Here is a 25,046-nt window from a genome sequence, read left to right on the forward strand (position 1 = left end):
GAGCCACCATGTGGTTGCTAAAATTTAAACTCAGGACCTTCAGAAGAGCCGCCAATGCTCTTACCCGCTGAGGCATCTTGCCAGCCTTTTTTTTTTTTTTTTTTTAAGATTTATTTATTATTATTCATACAGCCAGGGCTCTTTAGAGCTGAGCTATGTCTCCAGTCCCTCAGTTGATTTTTAAAGCCTTTTTTTTTTTTTAAAAACAAAGAGTTTCCCTGGGTAGCCTTGGCTACCACTCTGTGAACCAGGCTGAACTCAGAGATCAAACTCAGATCTGCCTCTGGCTCCCAAGTGTTGGGACTAAACTGCCTAGCAAAGCCTTTATGAAAGGGTATGGTCCTTCTAATGAACTCAAGGTCACCTTGGTTTGCTAAAGCTGGAACCAAGATTTATCTTCACCTAGCCCTTTCCTGAGAGCTGACATTCTAACCCTAGTGTCCTGCCAGCCCACAGGGCTTTTCTTTGGATGGGTACTTGGACAATGAGCTGTTGTGAAAACTTCAGAATTACGCACCATTCCCCACAGTGTGTGTGTGTGTGTATGTGTGTGTGTGTGTGTGTGTGTATGTGTGTGTAATTAAACATTCTTATTTCTTTTATGTGGACACAGGTAGGCATGTGTGCAGGCGTGTTAGGGTGGAGATCAGAGGATGGAGCCATCTCAGTGGCCCTTAAATTTTTAAATTAAAAATTTAGACAGGATTTGGCTATATACCCAGATATGCTTCCTCAAGTGCTGAGATTACAGATGTGAGCCAACACACTAGCTTGCTCTCTCTCTCTCTCTCTCCAACACACTAGCTTGCTCTCTCTCTCTCTCTCTCTCTCTCTCTCTCTCTGTGTGTGTGTGTGTGTGTGTGTGTGTGTAAGTCAGAGGACAACTGTGAGAGTAATTTCTTTGTCCCATCATTTGTGTCTCATTTGAAACTCTGGTCAGCTGGCTTGTGTGATGAGCATCTTTACCTGCTGAGCCATCCTTCCAGCCCCCTGCACGCTGATTTGTTTTGTTTTGGGACAAGGTTCCAGGAAACCCAGGGTAGTCTTGAATTCTGATCTTCCTGCCTTCACTTCCCAAGTAAGGGAGTTAGAGGCATGCACCACCATTCCTGGTTTTATGCCATGCTAGGCATGGAACCCAGAGCTTTGGGCAAGATAGGAATGCACTCTACTGACTACTACATCCTCAGACCCAGACAGTGTGGATTCAGAGAAGTAAAGGCACTTGAGAGACAGAGATGGGTGGATTTCTATGAGTTCGAGGCTAGCCTGGACTACAGAGTGAGTTCTAGGATAGCCAGGGTGGCACAGAGGAATTCTGTCTCCAAAACAAAAAGGAAAGTGTTACCTTCAGGGACTGAATGGAAGCCCCTCTGCTTGCTCTGCTTGTGTGACAAGCACTTTACCGGCTGAGCTAACTCCCAGCCCCTCTCTCCTGAAGAATCCCTGCCACAAACCTTCTCTGTCAGCTTCACACCTCACACCACCGTCACCTCACCAGCACCATCTCAGCCCCCTGACTCCACTTCCTTCTGTCTTTTGCAGCTTGGATGCAGAAAATGGGCCAACACCGTCCCCTGGCCGCAGCCCCCTGGACTCGCAGGCGAGCCCGGGGCTTATGCTGCATGCCGGGGCAGCCACCAGCCAGCGCCGAGAATCCTTCCTCTACCGCTCAGACAGCGACTATGACATGTCACCGAAGACTATGTCCAGGAACTCATCCGTCGCCAGCGAAGCGTGAGCACACCCTGCCCTACTCACCAGATCCCCTAGGCCTGGCCCTGCCACAGGCTGCCCTTCCCAGCAGAGCGGGGCACCGAACCCCCAGTTTGGTCAGTCCACACACATTATCCTCCCCACTGAAGGGTAAGCAACCCCTTTCCCTCTTACACAGGACTTACAAGTTTGTATGGTTTGGCTTGCCCACCAGTTCTGCCCACGCCAATCATTGGTGACCTTCATGTCTGGCTCTCCCTCTCCTCCAGTCCTAGACAGGGTCTGTAGCCCAGACTGGCTGCAGACTTCCTGTGTAGCTGAAGCTGTTCTTAAATTCCTGATCCTCCTGCCTCCATTGCCTAAGTGTGGGGATTATAGATTCATAGCACCATGCCCTATGTATGTGGTATTAGGGATTGAACCCCAGGCTTCCTGTATGCTAGTCAAGCACTCCACCAACTGAGCTACATGTCTATGAGCAGATAAGCTAACCTCAGACTCTCCTGCATCAGCACTCTTAGGAACCGAGATGACAAGCCCAGAGTCCAGTACTGGCTCTTTGGAGCTTCTGTCTCTTTCTACTTTGTTTGGTTCTGGTAGTAGATTCAGGGAGTCACATGTGGTGGGTGAGGCCACTGAGCCGTGCCCCTCTCCTTTAATTGTCTCTTCCTGTTTCTGGGGCTCCCCTCCAGCCCACTCTGGCTTATAAGACCTACAGGGTGGGAGCCCCATTTACCTGCCTTTCTCTCTCAGAGTCCCCCTCCCTGTCTGTAGTCTCTACAGTGTGTTTTTCCCACTGTTGCCTTGCCTGAATCTCCTCCAGTCCTAAGCCCACAGTGCCCACCCTGCGGCCCTGGAGTCCTTACCTGTCCCTGTTCTTGATTTCAGGCACGGTGAAGACCTCATTGTGACCCCGTTTGCCCAGGTGAGACCTCCTCTTCTCATGGGGAAGGGACCCAGCCTGGTGGTTCCTGCAGGTAGAGGCCTCTCCTTAAAGCTGTCCCCCACCCCAGGTGCTGGCCAGTCTCCGCAACGTTCGAAGCAACTTCTCACTCCTAACCAATGTGCCCATCCCCAGCAACAAGTAAGTGGAGCTGAGCCCCCAGCACCCACACTCATGGCACAGGAATGGCTGTCTGCGGATTCGGCTCATGCCAACCCATAAACCAGGTGTGTCGGTGCACACCTGTAATCTAGTACTCAGGAAATGGAAGCAGGAGAGTCAGGAGTTCAGGCTCATCCTTGGCTACATAGGGAGTTTCAGGACAACCTAGGCTATGTGAGTCCTGGTCTCCAGGGGAAGAAAAGAAAAAAAGAACATCAGAGTTCACATTCATCTTGCTTTGTGACCTCAGGCCAGCCCACACTTGACCCCTCTGTTGAAGCAACCCTTTCTAAGTCAAGGGAAGGATGCTAGGAATAAAGGCCTAGAGGCCTCTGTGATGGTGGGAGGCTGTGGGCCTCAGCTCCAGCCCTGGGCTCCCAGTGACGACGACGACAACGACTTGCTAGACAGACCCGTGAGAGGTGCTTGCCTTCTGTAAGAGGAAAGCTGCAGAACGTGTCTGTGAGAAACCCAGGAGATGACATGCACAAAGTGCTAGAACATTGCCTGGTACATAGTATATATATATATATGCTCAATAAATAAGAATAGTTCAAGTCAGACAGGATGGCTCAGTTGATAAAAGATGCTGCAGTCAACCTTGACAACCTGAGTTCATTGCCCAGAACTCACACAGTGGATAGAGAAAACTGATTTCCATCCGTCGTCCTCTGGCCTCCACTTGTACACTGTGGCCTGCATGCCCCGTACCCATACATGTGATAAATGTGAAAAAAGTTTTTTAAAAAATAAACCTGGGGCCAGGCAGTGGTGGCATACACCTTTAATCCTAGCACTCAGGAGGCAGATTTCTGAGTTCGAGTCCAGCCTGGTCTGCATAGTGAGTTCCAGGACAGCCAGGGCTATACAGAGAAACCCTGTCTCGAAAAACCAAAAAAAAAAAAAAAAAAGGCCTGGAGGCTGGAGGGATGGGTAGTTGAATGGCTGAGAGCAGACCCTGCTCTCAAAAATTTGAGTTCAGTTCTCAGCACACATGTGGGATAGCTCACAACCACCTGTAACTCCAGCTTTGAGGGATCCAATGCCTTCTTTTGGACTCTGAGGGCACCTGAAGTCACATGTGCATGTACACACACACACAGTCACAGTTAAACATTAGAAAGTGGGATAGTTGTACACACCTCTAATCTAGGTACTCTGGAGGCAGAGGCAGGGGTGCTCTCGGCTCAAGGCCAGCCTGGTCTACATAGCAGGTTTCAGGCCAACCAGGGCTACACAGTCTTAAAAAAAAAATAGGGGAGAGATGGTCCCTCTTATTTTAGGGCTGAGAGTATGGCTTGGAGTGACCAGCCCTTGCGTAACAGCCATTTTCTAAAGCTTGAGAAGTTGGGGGAGGGAAGAAATTTGAGAACCCAGAATCTGGCCCTACCACGGATGAGCAGTGTAGACTCAGTGATACTAGATTCCAGCCAGTTGGAGTATCTCAGGGCTCAGGGAGGCTGAGGCAAGAAGATCTCCCATTCCAATCCAGCCCGTATACTTCAGTGAGATCCTGTTTCAAACATTGTCACCTGCAAAAGAATCCAGTTTCATCTAACTGGGCCACTCTGTTCTCTGTGTACAGGCTCCTGGGCTGGGGATATGATGGGGATACAGTTCAGTGGTAGGATGCTTACCCTGTGGGATAGCTCACAACCACCTGTAACTCCAGCTTTGAGGGATCCAATGCCTTCTTTTGGACTCTGAGGGCACCTGAAGTCACATGTGCATGTACACACACACACAGTCACAGTTAAACATTAGAAAGTGGGATAGTTGTACACACCTCTTCAGAGGTCAGGATTTAATCTCAGGCACCACAAAAATAAGCAAATAATAAGTAGCTGGGGCTGGGACTCAGTTGGTCTGACTTGAAGGGGCCCTGGGTTCCTCCCCAGCATCTTATATACAGGGAAGGGTGGTACACGCCTGTGACCCATAGCTGAGAGGGTGGCTTGTAAGGAGGATGTTGTTACTCATGGGTAAGGGAGGCTGGTTTTGGGAGAACCCAGGCTGACATTGGAATCTTCTTCCTTCCTTTCTTTCTTTCTTTCTTTCTTTCTTTCTTTCTTTCTTTCTTTCTTTCTTTCTTTCTTTCTTTCTTTCTTTCTTTTTGCAGGAGGTCCCCGCTGGGCGGGCCACCCTCTGTCTGCAAGGCCACATTGTCAGGTAGTTAAGCCTAAGCCTAGAGATTGGGGAGGGGCCCCTTACCCTGGGTGGACCTTCATCACTGGGGTGGGAGATTGTCTGGGGACCCTCTAGGTCACTTCCCTGGCCACCCTTTCCTCAGAGGAGACATGCCAGCAGCTGGCCCGGGAGACCCTGGAAGAGCTGGATTGGTGCCTGGAGCAGCTGGAGACCATGCAGACCTACCGCTCTGTCAGCGAGATGGCTTCACACAAGGTGGGCGGGGCTGAGGAGCAGTCAATTCTGTGTGGAGGGCTGAGTGGACCCTTTGATGGGTAGTGCTAGTAGATAGTGTGCACCGTTGAAGAAGAGGGCTGGTGGGCAGGGTGACTGGGGTGGGTAGGACCCATAGACAGGATGAATGTTTAGGGTGAGCAGAGCCAGTCCCCAAGGTGACTCTTGGTCCAGTGAGCAGTCTGACTACTGCAGAGGGGGTGGTGTGCTGAGTGTGGGTAATCCTCTGGATGAGCAGACTTCTAGGCAGGGTGGCTGGGGTATTTATCCAGCATGGCCTGTGAGTGGTGACAGAGATGTAGCTGGGTCTGGTGTGGCAGAACCAGTTACTGAGTTGGGAAGTGGAGTGGACACCAGCCCTGGAGCTGGGTACTGGGTACAAATCGAGGCACCAGTTTTAGGTGGTGGGCGGGGCCAAGATCTGACAAAAGTGGGGAAGTGTGGGACAGGAGGGTTTCATTGTCATCCTCTGCAGGTGACTGTCGCTCATGGAGGCTGTGTGCTTGTGTGATCTCTCTGAGTATGCATTCCTGGCATACAACCTATATGGCTGATGGCTTTTTAAAAACTATCCATTTATTTTTATTTTCTGTACACTGGTGATTTGACTGTGTGTATGTCTGTGTGAGGGTGTCAGATCCCTTACAACAGGAATTACAGACAGTTGCAAGCTACATGTGGTTGCTGGGAATTGAACCCTGGTCCTCTGGAAGAACAGCCAGTGCTGTTAACCATCTCTCCAGCCCTGGCAAACGGATGGCTTTTTTGTCTGCTCATTTGCAAGTGTATGTGGGTTCTTCTGCACAGTTGTGTGCGGATGTGAACCACCAGAACGGTGTGCGCTTGTGCACCAGTAGTCACATAGTGTGCTGTGGGTGTCCAGGCCGTCCGTGCCGGGGGGTTTTGTCTGAGGGCGTGACTTTGGTCTGGGTTGGAGTCTGAGTATCTCTGGTTCCATGCAGGTTCTAAGAATGTAAAGGGAGGGCTTGGGGCTTCCCTGCCCAACTCCAGGGGCACCATTCAGTAAGTAAGGCCATATGAATTGCTTCTGGGAGCCTGCAGCCCTTGTGGGCGGTGTCTGTCAGGAAATGAGTGTGCAGGTGGAGGCGGTCTTCCTTAGGGAATGCTTGTGGGTGGACGCTTGTCTGGGAAAAGGAGTCAGAGACAGTTGTGTCCCTGAGGACGGGTTAGACTGTGTGTGTGTGTGTGTGTGTGTGTGTGTGAGAGAGAGAGAGAGAGAGAGAGAGAGAGAGAGAGAGAGAGAGAGAGAGAGAGAATGTGTGTTGATTTGAACCTCTAAGTGTCAGAACCTAGGCGCTGCTTCCTCAGTCTGTGTCTGCCTGTGGACTCTTGAAAGGGGTGGGACTGAGGACTTTTGTATGCTGTGGTTAAATGTACAGCTAGGGCTGTATTGTAGCCTTGAAGCTGTGGCTTTCCGTGTGTGTGTGTGTGTGTGTGTGTGTGTGTGTGTGTGTGAGAGAGCATTTGGTGTCTGACTGCATTCATTGTCTGGGTTTGAGGACAGTGTGTCTTAAGGCATGTGTGTGGTGTGGAGTATGTTTCTATCTGGCCATGTCTCTAGATGAGATGTGTCCTCATCGAGGTTCAAAGGCCTCCTTGCCTCCCCACAGCATCCTTCTCTGAGTCCTGCTGAAGCCCATGGGCTCTGATGCCCCTTTAACGCCCCCCCACCCCCAGCACCACCTGACTTCAAGTGCAGCCTCCAGTACCGCAGTGAGCGCGCGCACACAGAAGGGTGCACACACGGAGCCCCAAGCCTCCTCCTCCTCAGCACAGTTTGATTCCCAGGGCACTTACCCTGCCTGTCCCCATGGGCACAGGTCCCCCACTGCCTCCCACCTCTGCTGCAGAGGGACTCATCAGGACCAGGGGTTGGCAGACGATGTAACCAGGGCTGCTGCTGGGAGCGCGGAGGGGAAGGGGGCCCCCAGTCCTGCTGGGCTGGCCCAGGCCCCTCCGCGGCTCCCCTTGGACCTTGTCCCCTCCTCCCCAGCTGCTCCCCTCCATTGCCCCCGGTCCCCAGGAACCACTGACCCAGGGACTGGGCCAAACCTACTTTCTCTGTGTGCCAGCCCAGAGATAAGCTTTCATCATGCCTCTGGTTGACTTCTTCTGCGAGACCTGCTCCAAGCCCTGGCTGGTGGGCTGGTGGGACCAGGTAGGGGGGTGCAGGGTCAGGGGTGGGGGTGACACCATCCATTAGGGACCTCTGATCTTATGGGATAGGCACTTGTCTTCAGCTGTGTTCATGTGTGGCTGGGCCATATAACATGCTTTGTGGCCTCTGTGTGACCCCAGGGTTGGGTGTGGATGGCAGTGTCTGTGTGTGAGTGTGTGTTTGTGAGTCTCACTAGGGAAGGTGTCTTTCTGACTGGGTGTGACTGGCCTGTATCTGGACGTGCATGTGTCTGCAATGGCTGGGTGTCCTGCCTGGTACTGAAGTGGACCAGCTGTTGTGTGTTGGGGTGTATTTGTTAAATGCAGTGCTACTTGATGTATCTGAGGGTATGTGACCCCCAAATGTCAATGACTGACGTATTGGGGTGTGTACCTTTGGCTGGTCTGAGCATCTGAGCTTTGTGGCACTAGATAGACTGAAGGCAATTGGGAGTATGTGCAGTTGTCAGTGTGTCTGTGTGTCTGTGTCCAGGGTCTCTGGGTAGTATAGAAGAAAGGGACACCCCAATCTTCGGTGTGGCTCACCCCCTCCATCTGCTGCCCCTACCTTGCCCATACAAGAGTGTGTTCCTGCTATGGGGTGCTGGGGGTGGGGAGCAAATGCCCTTTCTGCTCCAAGCCCAATGTCACAGAAGATGCCTGTGTGAAAGGACATGGGGGACCAGGAGGGGACCCCCCAAACCCACTCGGGGACATATTCCACCCATCTGTATGTGATCTACCTCTCTGAGAATGGAGGAGAGGGGAGTTTGATGGGACCCCCTCCCCCAGGTGATGGGATATAATTTCCTAGGCTCACTCCGTTCTGGTGTCTAGCCAAACCCTCTCCTCCTCTCCCAGAGCTTGGATGCTATTAAACCTTGCAGATGGGGCTGGGCTTGGTGAACAGACCCTCACCCTTCCCCTCCCACCTGCACCCCGGAATTGAGGTCATGTTTGGCAACACCTAGGCCAGGCTTGGGGTAGCTCTGGGAAGGCAAGGGTTAAGGGGCCTCAGGCTTGCCCCCCTTTCCTGGGCTCAGCAGCTGGTTGGAAGGGGAGTTGCTAAGGAGACTCCCATCACCATGGCGACCGGAGTCTCCTGGTGTGCTATTGGTTCTGTGGTCAACGGGAGCCCCTCCCTTCCACAGGTGCTCCTTACAGTACTCTTTTGGGGGGGGTCCTTTCCCTTTACTGGGAATACCCTCCTCCAGAGCCAACAGGACAGGAAAAGCTAAATGCACGCCTCAAGCACTCTAATTGGGGCTCTGAGGAGAGAAATTGTGGGCCCTCAGGAATTTGCTGGGAAGGGCTCTCATATATGTATGTCTATATGTACCCACAATGGTTCCTATCACCCATTCTTTTTTGGCTCCTTCTCAGTTTAAAAGGATGCTGAACCGGGAACTCACACACCTGTCGGAAATGAGCAGGTCAGGAAACCAGGTCTCAGAGTACATTTCCAACACGTTCCTAGGTGAGTGCAGGGCAGCAGGTGTGTGTGTGTGGGGGGGGGGAGGACTGACTGCGTCAAGGTCACATGTTCAAGAGTTCCCCATTCCTGAGACCCCTCTCAAACTGTGAAGCCACCCAATTTCCATGGAGCCCAATTAATAAATACCTCAAGCCACGGAGATTTCTCTGTCATGAAAGATCTGACCTCATAAATGTAAGGGCTTGAGTTCGAATCCCCAGCACTCAGAGAAAAGGCCAGGTGGCATGTAGTACATCTATAGTCAAGTAGAAGAGAACATTAGCTAGGCAATGTAGCCAAATCTATGAGCCCCGGCCGAGTTCAGTGAGACATACTCAAACAAAGTAGAGCTGGCAGTGGGGCCAGCACCTTTAATCCCGGCACTGGGAAGCAGAGGCGGGTGCAACTCTGCAAATTTGAGACTAGCATGGTCTACATAGCAAGCTCCAGGACAGCTAGGCTACATGTGTCTCAAAAAAAGGAAAATGAAAAAAGCAACCAAGGGAGCAGAACTGAAACAGCAATGGAGGCTTAGCTCTGCCACAGGTGCGCATGTGCACACACCCAAGGGAAGGGTAAATCAAAAGCTCCACAGAAATTGAAGTAGAATTCTCACTCCTCATCTTTCATTATTTATTTATTTATTTTTATTAAGATAGTTTTTGCTATGTAGTTCTGGCTTCCCTGGAACTAGATATGTGGACCAGGCTCAAACAGAATTCTTTTTCTTTTTTCTTTTTTTTTTTAAGATTTATTTATTTATCATATGTAAGTACACTGTCGCTGTCTTCAGACACACCAGAAGAGGGCGTCAGATCTCATTACGGATGGTTGTGAGCCACCATGTGGATGCTGGGATTTGAACTCAGGACCTTTGGAAGAGCAGTCAGTGCTCTTACCTGCTGAGCCATCTCACCAGCCCCCTCAAACAGAATTCTTAAACTGTGAAAAGACTCCAAACGGTGCACAGGAATGTTGCCCAATGGGTAGAGCACTGGCTTAGCATGCACAAGCCCTGAGCTTTTACCAGCACACTATAAACTCACCCTGATGGTGCAGCCCTGGTGTCCCAGTACTACGGGGAAGCAGAGGAAGAAGTTCACGGTCATAGATTTCTACAGAGCTGGTTAGAAGTCATCTGGCTAAAAAAGATCCTGTCTCAAACTAACACACACACACACACACACACACACACACACACACACACGGGCAGCGAGCAGGGTGTGTTGGCACGGTCCTGTTCTCAGAATGTTAAGTCTGAGAATTGTAAATTTAAGGACAATCTGGGCTGCACAGTGCTGTCTCAAGACAAAATAAATCGAAAATTTCTCTCACACAGCCTTTAATCTTGATTGTCAGGAGCAGAAGAGGGGGATCTCTGAGTGTGCGAGGCCAGCGTCCTCTATAGAGCAAATTCCAGGCCAGCCAGGGATATGCAGTCAGACCCTGTCTAAGAAACAGAAAAGCAAAACTAACATGGAATTAGTGGATTGGTACCCAAGGTTGCCCTCTGCGCACGCGCGCACACACACACACACACACAGGTATACTATTTTAAAATTAATAAAAGAGAGTCAGTGTGTTGGCACATGCCATTCATCATGACCCCCAGGAGACAATGACAGGTGGAACTCAGAATTCTAGCCAGTCATAGTGATTCCCTGTCTTGAAAAGCAAAACAAAATAGAACAACAACAAACCAATAAAAGACCAAGTGTGGTGGCACACACCTTTAATCTCGCACTCAGGAGGCAGAGGCAGGTAGATCTCTGAGTTTAAGGCTAACCTGGTCTATAGTTTGAGTTCCAAGACAGCCAGGGCTACACAGAGAAACCCAGAAGAGGGCATCCAATCTCATTACAGATGGTTGTGAGCCACCATGTGGTTGCTGAGAATTGAACTCAGGACCTCTGGAAGAGCAGTTGGTGCTCCTAACCCCTGAGCCATGTCTCTCCAGCCCCAAGAAACTTTTTAAAAATAAAGATAAAAAGAAACTTCATGTGAGGTAGTGGAGCATACCTCCAAAATCCCAGCAGTCAAAGGCTGAGGCAGGAAAATTTCAAGTTCCAGGCCTGCCTGGATGACATGATGAGACCATGCCAAAAAATGTTTCAAGACCGGGAGATTCTGAGTTTTAAGCCTCCCTCCAATAGCTAAGGTGTGGTATGTCTTAGAATTCTGAGGATGCAGCCAGTGGGTTGGTTGCATGCAAATTAGGTCCTCCAAGGTCATAATGGGGTCAGCCCCACTGGTTCTCAGAAGCCTTTGAAAGCTCAAGAAAAGAGTCTCTGGGACTGCTCTTCAGGCTGACTGGTGCCAAGGGGTGGGGGTGTCATGGATCCAGAGACCTCCCTTCCCTCTCACCTACCAACGATGTCCCCTCCCACCACTACCCTCATCCATCAGAGTGGTACCTTCCCTGGCCAAGAAGGTCCCCTGGCTCTCCAGAGTCAGCAGCAGCAGCAGCTCACTTGGGGGTCTTCATCCCACATCCTCATGTCTCATACCATGTTGTGGCCCAAACTGGGCACCAGTCTGAGGGTACTCCACAGTCCAGGACCATCCCTAAGACCCCCACTCCTGCCCACCACCTCCCAGAAAACTTCTTTCATGAGTCCTGGTTTCCAGCCTCAGAACAGAGAAGAGCATTCCCTGCAGAAGGATGACCTCATATCAAGTGAGACATCTCAGGACACCACCACAGGCTGAGGGATGTGGGGGAGCCTCCTGGAAAGCCATCCCATGCTTCTTACCTGACCTTTGACAGACAAGCAGCACGAAGTGGAGATCCCATCGCCCACGCCGCGACAGAGACCCTTCCAGCAGCCCCCACCAGCAGCGGTGCAGCAGGCCCAGCCCATGTCTCAGATCACAGGGCTGAAAAAGCTGGTACACACTGGAAGCTTGAACATCAATGTCCCACGATTTGGAGTCAAGACAGATCAGGAGGACCTCTTAGCACAAGTAGGTGTAGGGAGCGGGGCTCAACAGGGGAAGCCTTGTCTGGGAGGCATCCATCAAAGGGCAGGGGCTTTGGGGCTCATGTAACCCAGGTTCCCAGGATGCAGTGTCTGACATGTTGTGGGGTGGAAGGGTCAGAGAGTGACTCCAGCTTGCTCCACCAGAACCTTGGATTTAGACAGTCACTCATTTTGACACACTTGTGGCCAGCCCTGGTACACATCAGTGTTATAAACTGAGTACGTGGTGTGTAATGGATTCTGAGGAGACCAGCAGTCCTCCTCCGACCCCAACACAACTGAGGTCTTATGAGCAGCTTACAGTATGACCGAGGTCTGGTGGTCGGCCCGGCTTGCTTCCCAGCTTGTGAGCTGATGGGTATTAGAGAAGCCTGGCATGCTTATGGTCCCAGAGTCCCTTCCCAGCACCGCATGAGCCCAGTGTGGTGGCCTGTGATCCTAGCACTGGGGAGGTAGAAGCAGGAGGACCAGGCATTTGTGGTCATCCTCTACTACAGAGTGAGTTCAGGGCCAGTGTGGACTACAGGAGACCGTGTCACGGAACAAGATTGGGCGGTGCTGGGCGAGCGCTCAGTGTTTAAAGTGCGACCTGAGTTCAGAGCCCCATTGCCCACATCACAAGTTACCCCAGTGTTGAATGAATAGGGACAGGACAGGATGATCCTGGGGCTCACTGTGCAGCCAGTGTGGCCAAACTGGTGAACTCCTAGTTCACTGAGAAACTCTGTCAGTAGACTGGGGCCAGCAAGCACTTGTCACCAAGCCCGATGACCTGAATTCTATGCCCAGGACCCACATACTAGGAAAAGAAGTTGTTCTCTGACCTCCACACGTGATCACACACACCTGTATCCACACAAACATAAAGGAGCTACACAGGCCGGGTGTCGTGGCGCACACCTTTAATCCCAGCACTTGGGAGGCAGAAGCAGGTGGATTTCTGAGTTCTAGGCCAGTCTGGTCTACAGAGTGAGTTCCAGGACAACCAGGGCTACACAGAGAAACCCTGTCTCAAAAAACCAAAAAAAAAGTAAATAAATAAAAAGAGAGAGAGAGAGAACAATAAATTTGGGGAGGGGGAAAAAAAGGAGTTACAGAGATGCCTCAGCCACTAAGAGGGCTTGCTGCTCTTGCGAAGGTTTCTAGTTCAGCTCCCACCATCCATGATGGGGAGGGGAGGCCAGGGGCTCACAGCAGTGGGCAATTTCAGCTCCAGGGATGGAGCACACCTTCTGGCCCAGTACACAAGTAATACACAGAGATACACATACACATAAATGGTTTTTTTCTTTTCTTTTTGTTTTTTTGTTTTTTTTGAGACAGAGTTTCTCTTTATAGCCCTGCCTGTTCTTGAACTCACTCTGTAGACCAGGCTGGCCTCGAACTCAGAAATCCGCCTGCCTCTGCCTCCCAAGTGCTGGGATTAAAGGCATGTGCCACCACGCCCGACTGCTTTTTTTTTTTTTTTTCAATTTTTAAAAAGAATTTTAAAAAGAAGAATGATTGAGGAAGACATCTTAAGGTAACCTCTGATCTCTGTGGATATGCATACCTGCACACAGGCACACACACATACAAAGACAATTGTCTGTCTGAAAGTCCATGTATCTGGCCCATGCTTTTAATCTCAGCACTAGGGAGGCAGAGGCAGATGGCTGACTTCCAGGACAGCCAGGACTACAAAAAGAAACCCAGTGGGGGGAGGGGCGGTGCTGGAGAGATGGCTCAGTGGTTAAGAGCACTGGCTATTCTTCCAGTTCAATTCCCAGCAACTACATGGTGGTTTGTGACCATCTGCAATGGATCTGATACCCTCTTCTGTCATGCAGGCATACATGCAAATAGAGCACTCATATACATAAAATAAATATATTTTTTTGTTTTTTTTTTTTTTTAAGTTTAAGGCAAGCCAGGCGTTGGTGGCACACGCCTTTAATCCCAGCACTTGGGAGGCAGAGGCAGGCAGATTCTGGGTTCCAGGCCAGCCTGGTCTACAAAGATAGCCAGGGCTACATAGAGAAACCCTGTCTCGAGAAAAAAAAAAAAAAGTCCATGCATTTGAACTTTATGCAATTTGTGAGCAGTAATGAGGCCCAGAGTCCTAGGAAGTGGCTTTCCTGTCCCTGGACCATGCAAGCTCCTGACCTCTTACCCTGTCACTGCCAGGAACTGGAGAACTTGAGCAAATGGGGCCTGAACATCTTTTGTGTGTCGGAGTACGCCGGAGGCCGTTCACTCAGCTGTATCATGTATACGATATTCCAGGTGATGTCGAACAGGGAGCTGGCTGGGATCCAAGGGGCTGGGACTGGGCATTGGGGGTCAGCAGGAGTCACTGCTGTGCTCTGGCTCCCAGGAGCGGGACCTACTGAAGAAATTCCACATCCCCGTGGACACCATGATGACATATATGCTGACGCTGGAGGACCACTACCACGCTGACGTGGCCTACCACAACAGCCTGCACGCAGCCGATGTGCTACAGTCCACACACGTGCTGCTGGCCACACCCGCACTGGATGTGAGTGCCCGCCTCCTCCCGTCTGTCCCTTCATCTCCTCTAGCCCATTTCTCTAATCCTATCTTCTCTTGGTTTTGGGGGGTGCTGTTGCCTATGTGTGGAGGTCAGAGAACAACTTTTGGAACTGAGTCTTTTCTGCCTTTTTACTATGTAAATCCAGGAACCAGGCTCAGGCCATCTTTACCTGAGTGGCAAGTTCCTTTACCCTGTGAGCGGTCTTGCTAGTGTCTGTTTTGTTTTACTAGCCTGTGTGTGTGTGTGTGTGTGTGTGTGTGTGTGTAAGGGGGTGCATGGGGCATGTGTGGAGGTCGGAGGACACTCCTTTGTGTCTTACCTTCCCTTTACCTTGTTCCAAGTCTGGATGTCACTTGTTGCCACACATCCCCAGACCAGGCTGGTATACAACTCTCATACAGATCCACCTGCCTCTGCCTCCTGAATGCTGAGATTATTAACACCTTCATTTTTGAAACAGGGTCAACCACTGAGTAGGGGATATTGGCCAGGGGCCCCAGGGATGCAGCCCTCTCTCAAAGCTGAAATTGCAAGAGCAGCCCACAGGCCTGGCTTTTTAATGTAGGGTGTGGGTTTGAAGCTCGGGTCTTCATGCTTGTGTAGCTAGCACTTTACTGGTTCAGCCATCATCTGCCCAGACACTACCTCTATCTTTCTCTTCCTCTTCTTTCTGGAATCCCATCTTCCTCATCTCTGTCTGGGCTGTCCCTTTTGTGTGTCCCCTCTGTGTCAGACTCTGCCTCTCTCTCACTTCTTCTCCCTGCCCCCAGGCCGTGTTCACAGACCTGGAGATTCTTGCTGCTCTCTTCGCTGCTGCCATCCACGACGTGGACCACCCTGGCGTCTCCAACCAGTTCCTAATCAACACCAGTGAGTGGCTTTTCAGGGCGGAGACTGTCAGGCTCAGGGCGTGGCCATTTGGCCTAGAAGCAACATCTGGTTGAATGGAGGTGGGAATAGCCCCTCACGTTGGGATGAAAGTATGGAGCTGGTCTAGCTGGAACACTGGCTGGTCAGGATGAAGGTGGAGCCTGTGTTGTAGAGAATAGACCACCTGGGCTAGGGGAGGAGCTGGCAAGGCTAGCTTTGGGGCTTAATATATTGATGGGAAACAACCTGCCTGAGAACTGAGCTAGGGGTGGAGCCAGCCAGATGAGGGCGGGACTTGTGAAGATGGGATGGGCCAGAGATGGGATGGGCCAGCTAGGCTAAGGGTGAGGTCAGCCAGAGGAGGAACAGTCTAGGCGCCTGATGCTTGGTTTATTTGGTGAAGCACCGATGTGGCAGAGGAGGGGGCTGGGACTAGTCAGTCTGAAAATGAAGCCAATTGGAGACTGGGCGCGCACGGGGCGGGGCTTGGTACCCAAGTGGTACCACGTGGTACTCTGCAGATTCGGAGTTGGCGTTGATGTACAACGATGAGTCTGTGCTTGAGAACCACCACCTGGCTGTGGGATTCAAGCTGCTGCAAGAAGAGAACTGCGACATCTTCCAGAACCTCAGCAAGCGCCAGCGGCAGAGCCTGCGCAAGATGGTCATCGACATGGTGGGCGGGGCCAGCGCTGTGGGTGGGGCTTGGTGGCGGGGCGGGCCTTAAGAACCCTGCAGTTTGGCAAAGGAAAATAATTCTAGGGCCAGGGTAGGTAACAGAGTGGATGTCAGGGGGAGGGTGGGTAAGCTTTTTTCCCTGACTTGACGTATCTTGCTTTCAGGTGCTGGCCACAGACATGTCCAAGCACATGACCCTCCTGGCTGACCTGAAGACTATGGTGGAGACGAAGAAAGTGACCAGCTCGGGAGTTCTCTTGCTGGACAACTACTGTGACCGTATCCAGGTGCCCCAGATGCCCTCTCCTCATTCCTGACTGCCTCTCCCATCTTCCCTTTCCAACACATGCCCCTTCTTCCTCTGGCAATTCCCATGTCTCTTTCTCAACCTCTTCCGTCTCTCTCCAACCCTCTCCCCTGACGTACCCCACTCAGCTTCTCTCACCACACACCCATCTTGCCCCAGCTGTCTCTCACCTCTCTCCATTTCCCTCACACTTCTTGCCTCGGCTTTCTCCTTCACTCCAATTCACCTGCCCAGCACACACATACACAGACACGCATACACACACATGCATTTGTGTGCGAGCACACACACACATTCAGGCATACAAGCACATGGAGTTAAGAAAGCCTTAGGCCTAGTGAGCACCCTTAATCCCAGCATTCCAAAAGTAGAGACTGGAGGATGACCACAAGTCCAAAACCAGCTGGGACTCTATTTGGAAACCCCTTTTAAAAAGCCAAAGAAAGCCACTAGAAACTAAATCTGCATGTGCTGTTGCATCCCTGTGTCCCCAGCACTTAGAAGATGGGGACAGGATCAGAGTTTGAGGTCATCTGCAGCTACATAGCAAGTTCAAGGCCAACCTGGGCTACAGGGGACCTTGTCTCATAAAAAAGACAGCGAGACAGAGAGAGAAGACAGCCAGAGGCCCACAGACTGGCATTCTGCCTGGCCTCTGAAGGCCCCTCCCTGTATTCACCAGGTCCTCAGGAACATGGTGCACTGTGCAGACCTCAGCAATCCCACCAAGCCCCTGGAGCTGTACCGACAGTGGACGGATCGCATCATGGCTGAGTTCTTCCAGCAGGGTGACCGAGAACGGGAACGCGGAATGGAGATTAGCCCCATGTGTGACAAGCACACAGCCTCTGTGGAGAAGTCTCAGGTATGGGGACAGGGCCTCTGGGCCAGCTTACAGGCGTGGCTTGGCCCACCTCTCCAGGACGACAAGCTCATTTGTTTTCAGTGTCTGACTCTTTGGTAGCGGGATCATCGGAGTCAGGTCACTCCCATTTTTCAAGGTCATGTTCACAGATCTCTGGCTAGTCCACCTATCATGGCATCAGTCTGCTGCAAACCAGGCATTTTAAAAACAATGTTTTGTGTGTTGGGAGGGGGATGGTTTTAGTTTTCTGTTTTACATCTGGACCTTGAACTTACTATAGCCAAGGATAAATTTGAATCTCAGATCTTACTGCCCTACCTCTCTAGCACTGGATCGCAGGCTGCCCCACCACACAGGTTTATACAGTGCTGGGAGTGAAGCCCAAAGCCTCATGCATGCCAGGCAAGCATGCTCTGCTAACTGAACTACAGCCCCAGTTCCCCTTTATCTTTTTAATAAGTTGTATTGTTAATCTTGCTGGGCAAAAATAAGGCCACAATTTTTGAGCCAAATTTGAAGCAAGCTTTATTTAAGACTGGCTGGGTCCATACCTGTGATTCTCAGACTGTGGCACCAAATTACATTAGTCAGAGGCTTATAAAGGCAAAACCCATACGGCTACACATTTCCTGCCTTTGTCCAAACTGGGGCAAGCATTCATCCTGATTAACATCAAGCCTCTGTCCCTCCCACCCGCATGTGATTGGGTGTCTCCTGTGCGGTTGGGCAACCAAGCTCATTTACAGAAGTAAAACCATGGGGCTTGTGTTACATGATTCTCAGCTCCCAACATCTGAGGAAGGCAGCTGTCCTTGGACAAGTGAGGCTTTCAGATTAGAGTCATTCTTGTTTTATAGATTTGTTAAGCACAGTCATTTAAACTTAGAACATAACATTGGCCCTCACAGTATCAGTATAGACCTGTGTTTACACCGGGCAAGTGACACACCTGCAGTGCTACCTGCTCTTCTCACCGAAGCAGCAGGTATGTTTTAGCCTAAATGTTTGGGCAAGCTTGGACATCTTCACAGGATCCTGTGTGTGGGTCAAGGCCCTTGACACATGAAAAGAGAGATGATCCTACAAGAGTCCTCTGACAGTCAGACAGTCACATCTATACCAAAGCATGTGTGGTCCCGAAATAAATAAAAAAAAATTTTTTTTAAAGATTTATTTATTATATGTAAGTACACTGTAGCTGTCTTCAGACACTCCAGAAGAGGGCATCAGATTTCGTTATGGATGGTTGTGAGCCACCATGTGGTTGCTGGGATTTGAACTTGGGACCTTCAGAAGAGCAGTTGGCGCTCTTAACCACTGAGCCATCTCGCCAGCCCCATAAATCAAAATTTAATAAAAATGTTTTTAGGGTTTTTTGTTTTTTAATTTTTAGGCTAGGACTCACCATGTATCCCTAGCGAGCCAGGAGTTTACTGTGTAGACCAGGCTGTCCCAGAACTCAGAGATCTGCCTGTCTCAGCTCCCAGTACTTGGGAGACTGGGACAGGGCTGGACAGATAGTTGTTCTTCCAGAGTACCTGGGACCACGCACGTGGGAACTCACAACTATGTGTAGCAATTCTAGTTGCAGGACTCCAACTCCTTCATCTGTCCTCTTTGGACGTCAGGCATCAACATGGTATACACACAAACACACGCACACACACACACACACACACGAAGGCAAACATTCATACACTTAAAATTAAATAAACTGGATGATAGTGGCTTATGCCTTTAATCCCAGCATTAGTGAGGAAGAAACAGGTGGATCAGTGAGTTCGAGGCCAGCCTAGTCAACAGAGCAAGTTCCAGGACAACCAGGGCTACTCAGAGAAACCCTGTTTCGAAAAACCAAACAAACAAACAAGCAGCAGCAGGTAAGATCTCTGGGAGTACAGGGCCATTCTGGTCTGCAGAGTGAGATCTGGGCCAGCCATGACTATACAATGAGAGTGTCTCAAATAAAAAAAACACCAGTTGATATATATGGAACTATTTTTAATGTGTTTGGGTGTTTTGCCTCTGTGTGTGTGTGGTGTGTGTGTGTGTGTGCCTGCATGTGTGTGTGCACGTCTAGTGCCTGCAGAGGCCAGAAGAGGGCATCAGAATTGGAGTAACAGAAGACTGTTGTGAGCCCGGCGTGGTGGCGCACGCCTTTAATCCTAGCACTCAGGAGGCAGAGACATTTTTTTTTTTTTTTTGGTTTTTCGAGACAGGGTTTCTCTGTATAGCCCTGGCTGTCCTGGAACTCACTTTGTAGACCAGGCTGGCCTCGAACTCAGAAATCCGCCTGCCTCTGCCTCCCGAGTTCTGGGATTAAAGGCGTGCGCCACCACGCCCGGCTTGACAGGTGGATTTCTGAGTTCCAGGCCAGCCTGGTCTACGGAGTGAGTTCCAGGACAGCCAGGGCTACACAGAGAAACCCTGTCTCAAAAGCCAAAAAAAAAGAAAAAAAAAAGAAGAAGGTGGTTGTGAGCCACCATGTAGATTCTGGAAGCTGAACTCGTGTTCCTAACTGCTGAGCCCTCTTCCCCAGCCCAGGATGGACTGTTTCAAGTGTTCTGGGCTAGCTAGATGGTTGGATTTTGGGACAGGAGCTCACTGTAGATTAGGCTAACCTTGTACTTGTGGCAATCCTGCTGCCTCAGCCTCCTGCCTGCTGTGTGCACCGCCATCCAGTACTGTTTTCTTGTTGTTTTGGGATAGTGTCTTCTTGTAGTCAGAGCTGGCCTCAGACTCTATAGGATGACCTTGAACTCCTGACTCCAGTGTCTACTTAGGCAGTGCTAGGATTGCAGGCCGCACACCACACTCAACCTTTCCCACGTGTTTTTTTGTTTTATTTTGGTTTTTAAGACAGGATCTTGTGCTATAGCTCTGCCTAGCCTGGAACTTACTATGTAGACCAGGCTGCTCTTGAACTCACAGAGACCTTCCAGCCCCTGCTGGGAGTAAAAGTGTGCATATGCCAGCCGTTGATGGGGTTTTGTTTTTGTTTTTAAAGATGTATTTTATTTATATGAGTGTATTATACTGTAGCTGTCTCCAGACACACCAGAAGAGGGCATCAGATCCCTTTACAGATGGTTGTGAGCCACCATGTGGTTGCTGGGAATTGAACTCAGGTCCTATGGAAGAGCAGTCAGTGCTCTTAACCACTGAGCCATCTCTCTAGCACTTGTTTTTGTTTTTCATGTCAGGGTTTTTACATGTAGCCCTGGCTGTCCTTGAACTCTCTGTAGACCAGGCTGGTGTAGAACTCAGAGATCCGCCTGCCTCTGCCTCTGCCTCCCAAGTGGTGGGGCTAAAGGCGCGCACTGCCATTCCAGCACCAGCAATTAGCAATTGCTGTTAGCATCCTGTCTCATTTGTTTTTCTCGTCCTACTTGTCAAGTTTAAAGCAGCAAATGGGTTTTGTGGGTTAGAAGGTGGAAGTGTGTGTGTGTGTGTGTGTGTGTCTACACCACAAGTGTACACATAGGCCAAGGCCAGAATTCAACCTCAGACATCGTCAGAACAGCCATCTTGTTTGTTCAGTGAGGTTTTTTTTTCTTTCTTCCTTTTAATAGTTAACTATGGGAAAGCATTCTTATTTTTAAGATTTATTTATTTACTTTATGCAAATGAGTACACTGTAGCTGTCTTCAGACATACCAGAAGAGGACATCAGATCCCATTACAGATGGTTGTGAGCCACCATGTGGTTGCTGGGAATTGAACTCAGGTCCTCTGGAAGAGCAGTCAGTGTTCTTAACCGCTGAGTCATCAACAGCCCTGTTTTGTTTTGTTTTGTTTTGTTTTTAACTATACTATACAGTTTTATGTGTTTGAGATTTTTGCTTGAATGTATGTTTTCCTGGAGGCCAGACTAAGGGTCAGGTGGCCTAGCACTGGATCTATAGGCAGATGTGAGCTTCACTGTGCGTGTTGGGAATTGAACCTGTGTCCCCTAGTAGAATAGCCAGTTTTTGCAACAGCTCAGCCATCTTAGCCCAGTTTGTTTGCTTGCTCGCTTGGTTGATTGGTTGGTTGGTTGGTTTTGGGTTTTGAGAGAAGGGTTTCTCTGTGTGGCCCTGGCTGTCCTGGAACTCTGTGACCAGACTGACCTTGAACTCCGAGATCTGCCTGTCTTTCCGCCTTTGCTTCCCGAGTCCGGCAATTGAAAACATGAGCTGTTGCCTTCTGGCTATTTGTTGGATTTTATTTTTGGTCTTTGTTTGTTCAGCTGGTGGGTTAGGGGTGGGTTATTTGGTTGTTTTTTGGTGACAGGATCTTATGTACCCTGGGCGGTTCTCAGATCTTACGTACCCTAGGCTGCTCTCAAACTCAAGAATGAGCATCCGAGTCCTCTCGCCTCAACTTCCCAAGTGCTTGCATCATAGGCCTGCATCAGCCTAATTTACACATCTCTGCATGGAACCCAGGGATTCCCACATGTTAGGCAAATGCGCTACCTGCCAATCAACTGAGCTGTATACCCCGGCCATTGGAAGATTGTTTTTAATTGAGTAGATCCTTTTGCTTGCTCCACCAAACCGCTTGTTTAGACCATATTTCTCTCTCCTAGGTGGGCTTCATCGACTATATTGTTCACCCACTGTGGGAGACGTGGGCCGATCTCGTCCACCCTGATGCCCAAGACATCCTGGACACGCTGGAAGACAACCGGGATTGGTATCACAGTGCCATCCGCCAGAGTCCCTCCCCAACCCTGGAAGAGGAGCCAGGAGGGCTCAGCGATCCGGCCCTGCCTGACAAGTTCCAATTTGAGCTCACCTTGGAGGAAGAGGACGAAGAGGATTCATTGGAGGTTCCAGGATTGCCTTGCACTGAGGAAACCCTCCTGGCTCCACATGATACCAGAGCTCAAGCCATGGAACAGTCAAAGGTCAAAGGCCAGAGCCCTGCCGTGGTGGAGGTGGCAGAGAGTTTGAAGCAGGAGACAGCCTCAGCACATGGCGTTCTTGAGGAGTCCTCGGAGGCTGTGGGCCATTCCTTCAGCCCTGGAACCCCTATTCTGCCTGACTTGAGGACCCTGTCCCCCTCAGAGGAGGCCCCGGGCCTCCTGGGCCTCCCCTCCATGGCGGCAGAGGTGGAGGCCCCAAGAGACCATCTGGCTGCCACGAGGGCTTGTTCTGCCTGCTCGGGGACATCAGGAGACAATTCTGCCGTCATCTCTGCTCCAGGCAGGTGGGGGTCAGGTGGAGACCCTGCCTGATCCCTTTTCCCTTCACCCTTGGCTCCTCCCTCCTCCCCACACTCTCCACTCACCACAGACCACCTCAATGACTCCTGGCCCTCCTGAGAAAAAAGAAAACAGAAAAGTGGGGTTTTTTCTCTTTTCTTTTTTTCACCCTTCCCCCCCCTGCCCTTGCCCACAGGGCCTTTTTGTTGAAGTGGGGTATGGAGAGCCAGGAACTGAAGTCCCCCAAAAAAAGGGATTTTATTTTTTTGAATTTTAATTGTAACGTTTTTAGAAAAAGAACAAAAAAAAAAAAAAAGAGTGAAACACATCAGCTGTAGATGCTCTCCCTCCCGACCGGCCCCTGGGCCCACCTCGTTCCCTCATCACCCCACCTATCAACCCCAGTTCCAAGGCGCCATCCTCCTGCCTCTTTTGAGACTTGCTCCTTGAGATTCAAGCCTAGGTGTGGCACTGCCCTTTGGTCAGTCCCTCCGTACAGAGGGAGTCTACAACCCAATTGGGAATAGCCACCAGGAGAGGCTGTCACAGGAGAGGCTGGCCCACAGCAGCCTCTCCCTGGCTCACTGTCCTCTACCACAAAGTCTTCCATGCCTCTCCTCACTTTCTGTTTTCTATCTTTGTTTGTTCAACTCTGGCCACATGGTGAAAGAGGTGGTCAGACGGGCTGTTGCTTTATGATCCAGGGACTCTTGTTTCACCCCGTCCACCAGCCTCAGCCTGGGGTTCCAAGTCTCAATTCCCTTCTCTGGATGCCATCTTCCTGGTCCACTCTGGGTCACTTTGAATTCTCTCCGTTGGAGGAAGGGGGCTCTGTTCCATATGCACAAACACATCCTCCTTCCAGCTGCTTCTTCCTCTTGTTTCTGCCTTAACGATTCCTGTGGCCATAGATGAAGTCTCCATGGCTCCCTCCTGTTCCCTGGGTCCTCTCTCCCAGCATAGACACTCCTTTGCCAGCATCCACTCAACCACACTCCAGCCCCGTCACTCCGCTCCCCTACACCAACTCTCATTGCCCTAGGAGGAAGCAATAATGGTGGTACCACACCCTCCCATCCTGGGCAGCCCTCTCCCCATCTTACGGAGCCTGACCCCCAACCCCCAGCCCATCCCCAGCCACAGGCAGTCCCTAAGCAATACAGATAGAGCAAGGCCATTTTCTCCAAGCCATGGGGGTGAGGGGACTTTTAAAAAGGAATGAGCCCATTTCCCCCTGCCACATGGAACCAGTCTGCAGCAGGGCAGTGGGGGCTATCATTCCTCGCCTGCCCTGTTACATCTCTGTACACGGTACTGTAGCCTCCACTCCAGTCTCCCCAGATATCCCTGTCTAACCCTAACCCACTCGCCAGCCCCTGATGCTTACAGGGTTTTGATTTATTTGTGTATTAAGCAAGAGTAGTTTCTGACCAGCTGGTGATGAGAACGGGCCGCCCTCCTTTCCATGTGTGGGTTTTGTACATACTGTAAGGTTGATATATAAATTATTCTACTGAGACAAAAGGAGACAGTGAACTTGTCTTTTCCCAGTTGACCCCGTCCCATTGGGAAGGCGAGGAGGGGTTCTCCGGGAGAGTGACACCTCTCTGCTGTATCATACAAGCTGTACCATATTCCCTGAATGTAGGGTGGACATGCTGTCGGTTTGTGGGAAGTTGTGTCATAACTGAGGAGGGATGAGGGTTGGATGTGGCTCCCTGTTCTCTTCCTTCTCCAAGAGCCTAAGATAGGGTACGAGGACTGACCAGACCCCTGGGCTCAGTCGGACCCTCCCGCCAGGGTGGGTGTACATGTGTGCTGCCTATGGTGTGTTGTCCACACTGACAGTTGATCAATTGGTCTGTCGATTGACAATCAGTCCTCCAGTCTTGTCCCTGATTAAAGCGAGGCTGTCACCAGTGCTCCCGGCTGATGGCTGATACGGCTTCATTTGTTTCCTGGGATTTTTTTTTTTTAAGGTATATATTTTTTCTTTGTGTTAAAAGTTTTTATTTTGGGGCTCAGGGCACACATTGGAGAAGAGCTTGGGAGATTTAGTTCTCACTTTCCATGGGAATCCCGTGAATCAGACACAGGCTGTCCACACAAGCAGCAAGCACCTTTCCTGCCGTATTCTCTGAAACCTGGGTCCCGTGTAGCTCAAACTTGTGCTGTGCTGGCCTCAAACTCTGGAATTGCAGGTGTGTGCCACCATGCCTGGCTGTTATTCACTCATGTTGAGACCTGGTCTCGCTCTGGAGGATCTGTGACTTGAAGTCTGGTAGCTGGCCTCTTTTTTTCTGTCCTGGTTCAAGGTTTTTAGTTCAGAACAGTCTTGAATGCATGATCCCCCTGTCTCTACCTCCCCAGGCCTGGTGATGGGCACCGTGAGTTCATGTAGTGCTGGGCTTGGGTTCCAGGACTTCCTGCAAGGTAGGCAAGCGCTCTGCTGGCTGAGCGAGCAAGCGAGCGAGCAAGGAATAGCCCCAGCCCTCAATGGCACGCTGTGTCCAGAGACCCTAAGCAAGCAGTGCTCTATACGCTTGTTAAAAACACGGTTGGGGTTAACTAGGAAGAGGTTTTTCTATTTTTCTTTTTCAGTTGACATAAATGTAGCAGGGACACACATGTCACACGGTGAAGCAGGTTTAGAGGACAGAGGGCGGCTCAGCAGGGAGGTCTCTCTTGCCTTTACTTGACTTGTGAAGCGAGTCCCTCTCACACACG

The 25,046-nt window shown here is 50.6% G+C and overlaps 1 protein-coding gene across 5 annotated transcripts in view; it reads left to right on the plus strand.

Moving 5' to 3' along the window:
• The window catches only part of Pde4a (phosphodiesterase 4A), a 63,373-nt gene extending 39,104 nt beyond the window's left edge, over positions 1 to 24,269 (plus strand). For 2 of the 5 annotated variants that reach the window (XM_021171448.2, XM_029481684.1), the window contains 14 exons: positions 1,546 to 1,737; positions 2,605 to 2,641; positions 2,730 to 2,800; positions 4,941 to 4,990; positions 5,112 to 5,224; positions 8,804 to 8,897; positions 11,662 to 11,858; positions 14,042 to 14,140; positions 14,232 to 14,396; positions 15,182 to 15,281; positions 15,803 to 15,957; positions 16,124 to 16,246; positions 16,949 to 17,131; positions 21,702 to 22,352. In XM_021171448.2, the coding sequence (XP_021027107.1) occupies positions 1,546 to 1,737; positions 2,605 to 2,641; positions 2,730 to 2,800; positions 4,941 to 4,990; positions 5,112 to 5,224; positions 8,804 to 8,897; positions 11,662 to 11,858; positions 14,042 to 14,140; positions 14,232 to 14,396; positions 15,182 to 15,281; positions 15,803 to 15,957; positions 16,124 to 16,246; positions 16,949 to 17,131; positions 21,702 to 22,352 (2,230 nt within the window). Of the gene's footprint in view, positions 1 to 1,545; positions 1,738 to 2,604; positions 2,642 to 2,729; positions 2,801 to 4,940; positions 4,991 to 5,111; positions 5,225 to 6,947; positions 7,422 to 8,803; positions 8,898 to 11,661; positions 11,859 to 14,041; positions 14,141 to 14,231; positions 14,397 to 15,181; positions 15,282 to 15,802; positions 15,958 to 16,123; positions 16,247 to 16,948; positions 17,132 to 21,701 lie in introns of those variants that run through there. The other 3 variants (XM_029481683.1, XM_021171447.2, XM_029481685.1) reach the window with 3 other exon arrangements.
• Positions 24,270 to 25,046: the final 777 nt, after the last annotated feature.

The sequence above is a fragment of the Mus caroli genome, chromosome 9 (genome assembly GCF_900094665.2).
Source record: "Mus caroli chromosome 9, CAROLI_EIJ_v1.1, whole genome shotgun sequence".
NCBI classification, from domain to species: Eukaryota; Metazoa; Chordata; class Mammalia; order Rodentia; family Muridae; genus Mus; species Mus caroli.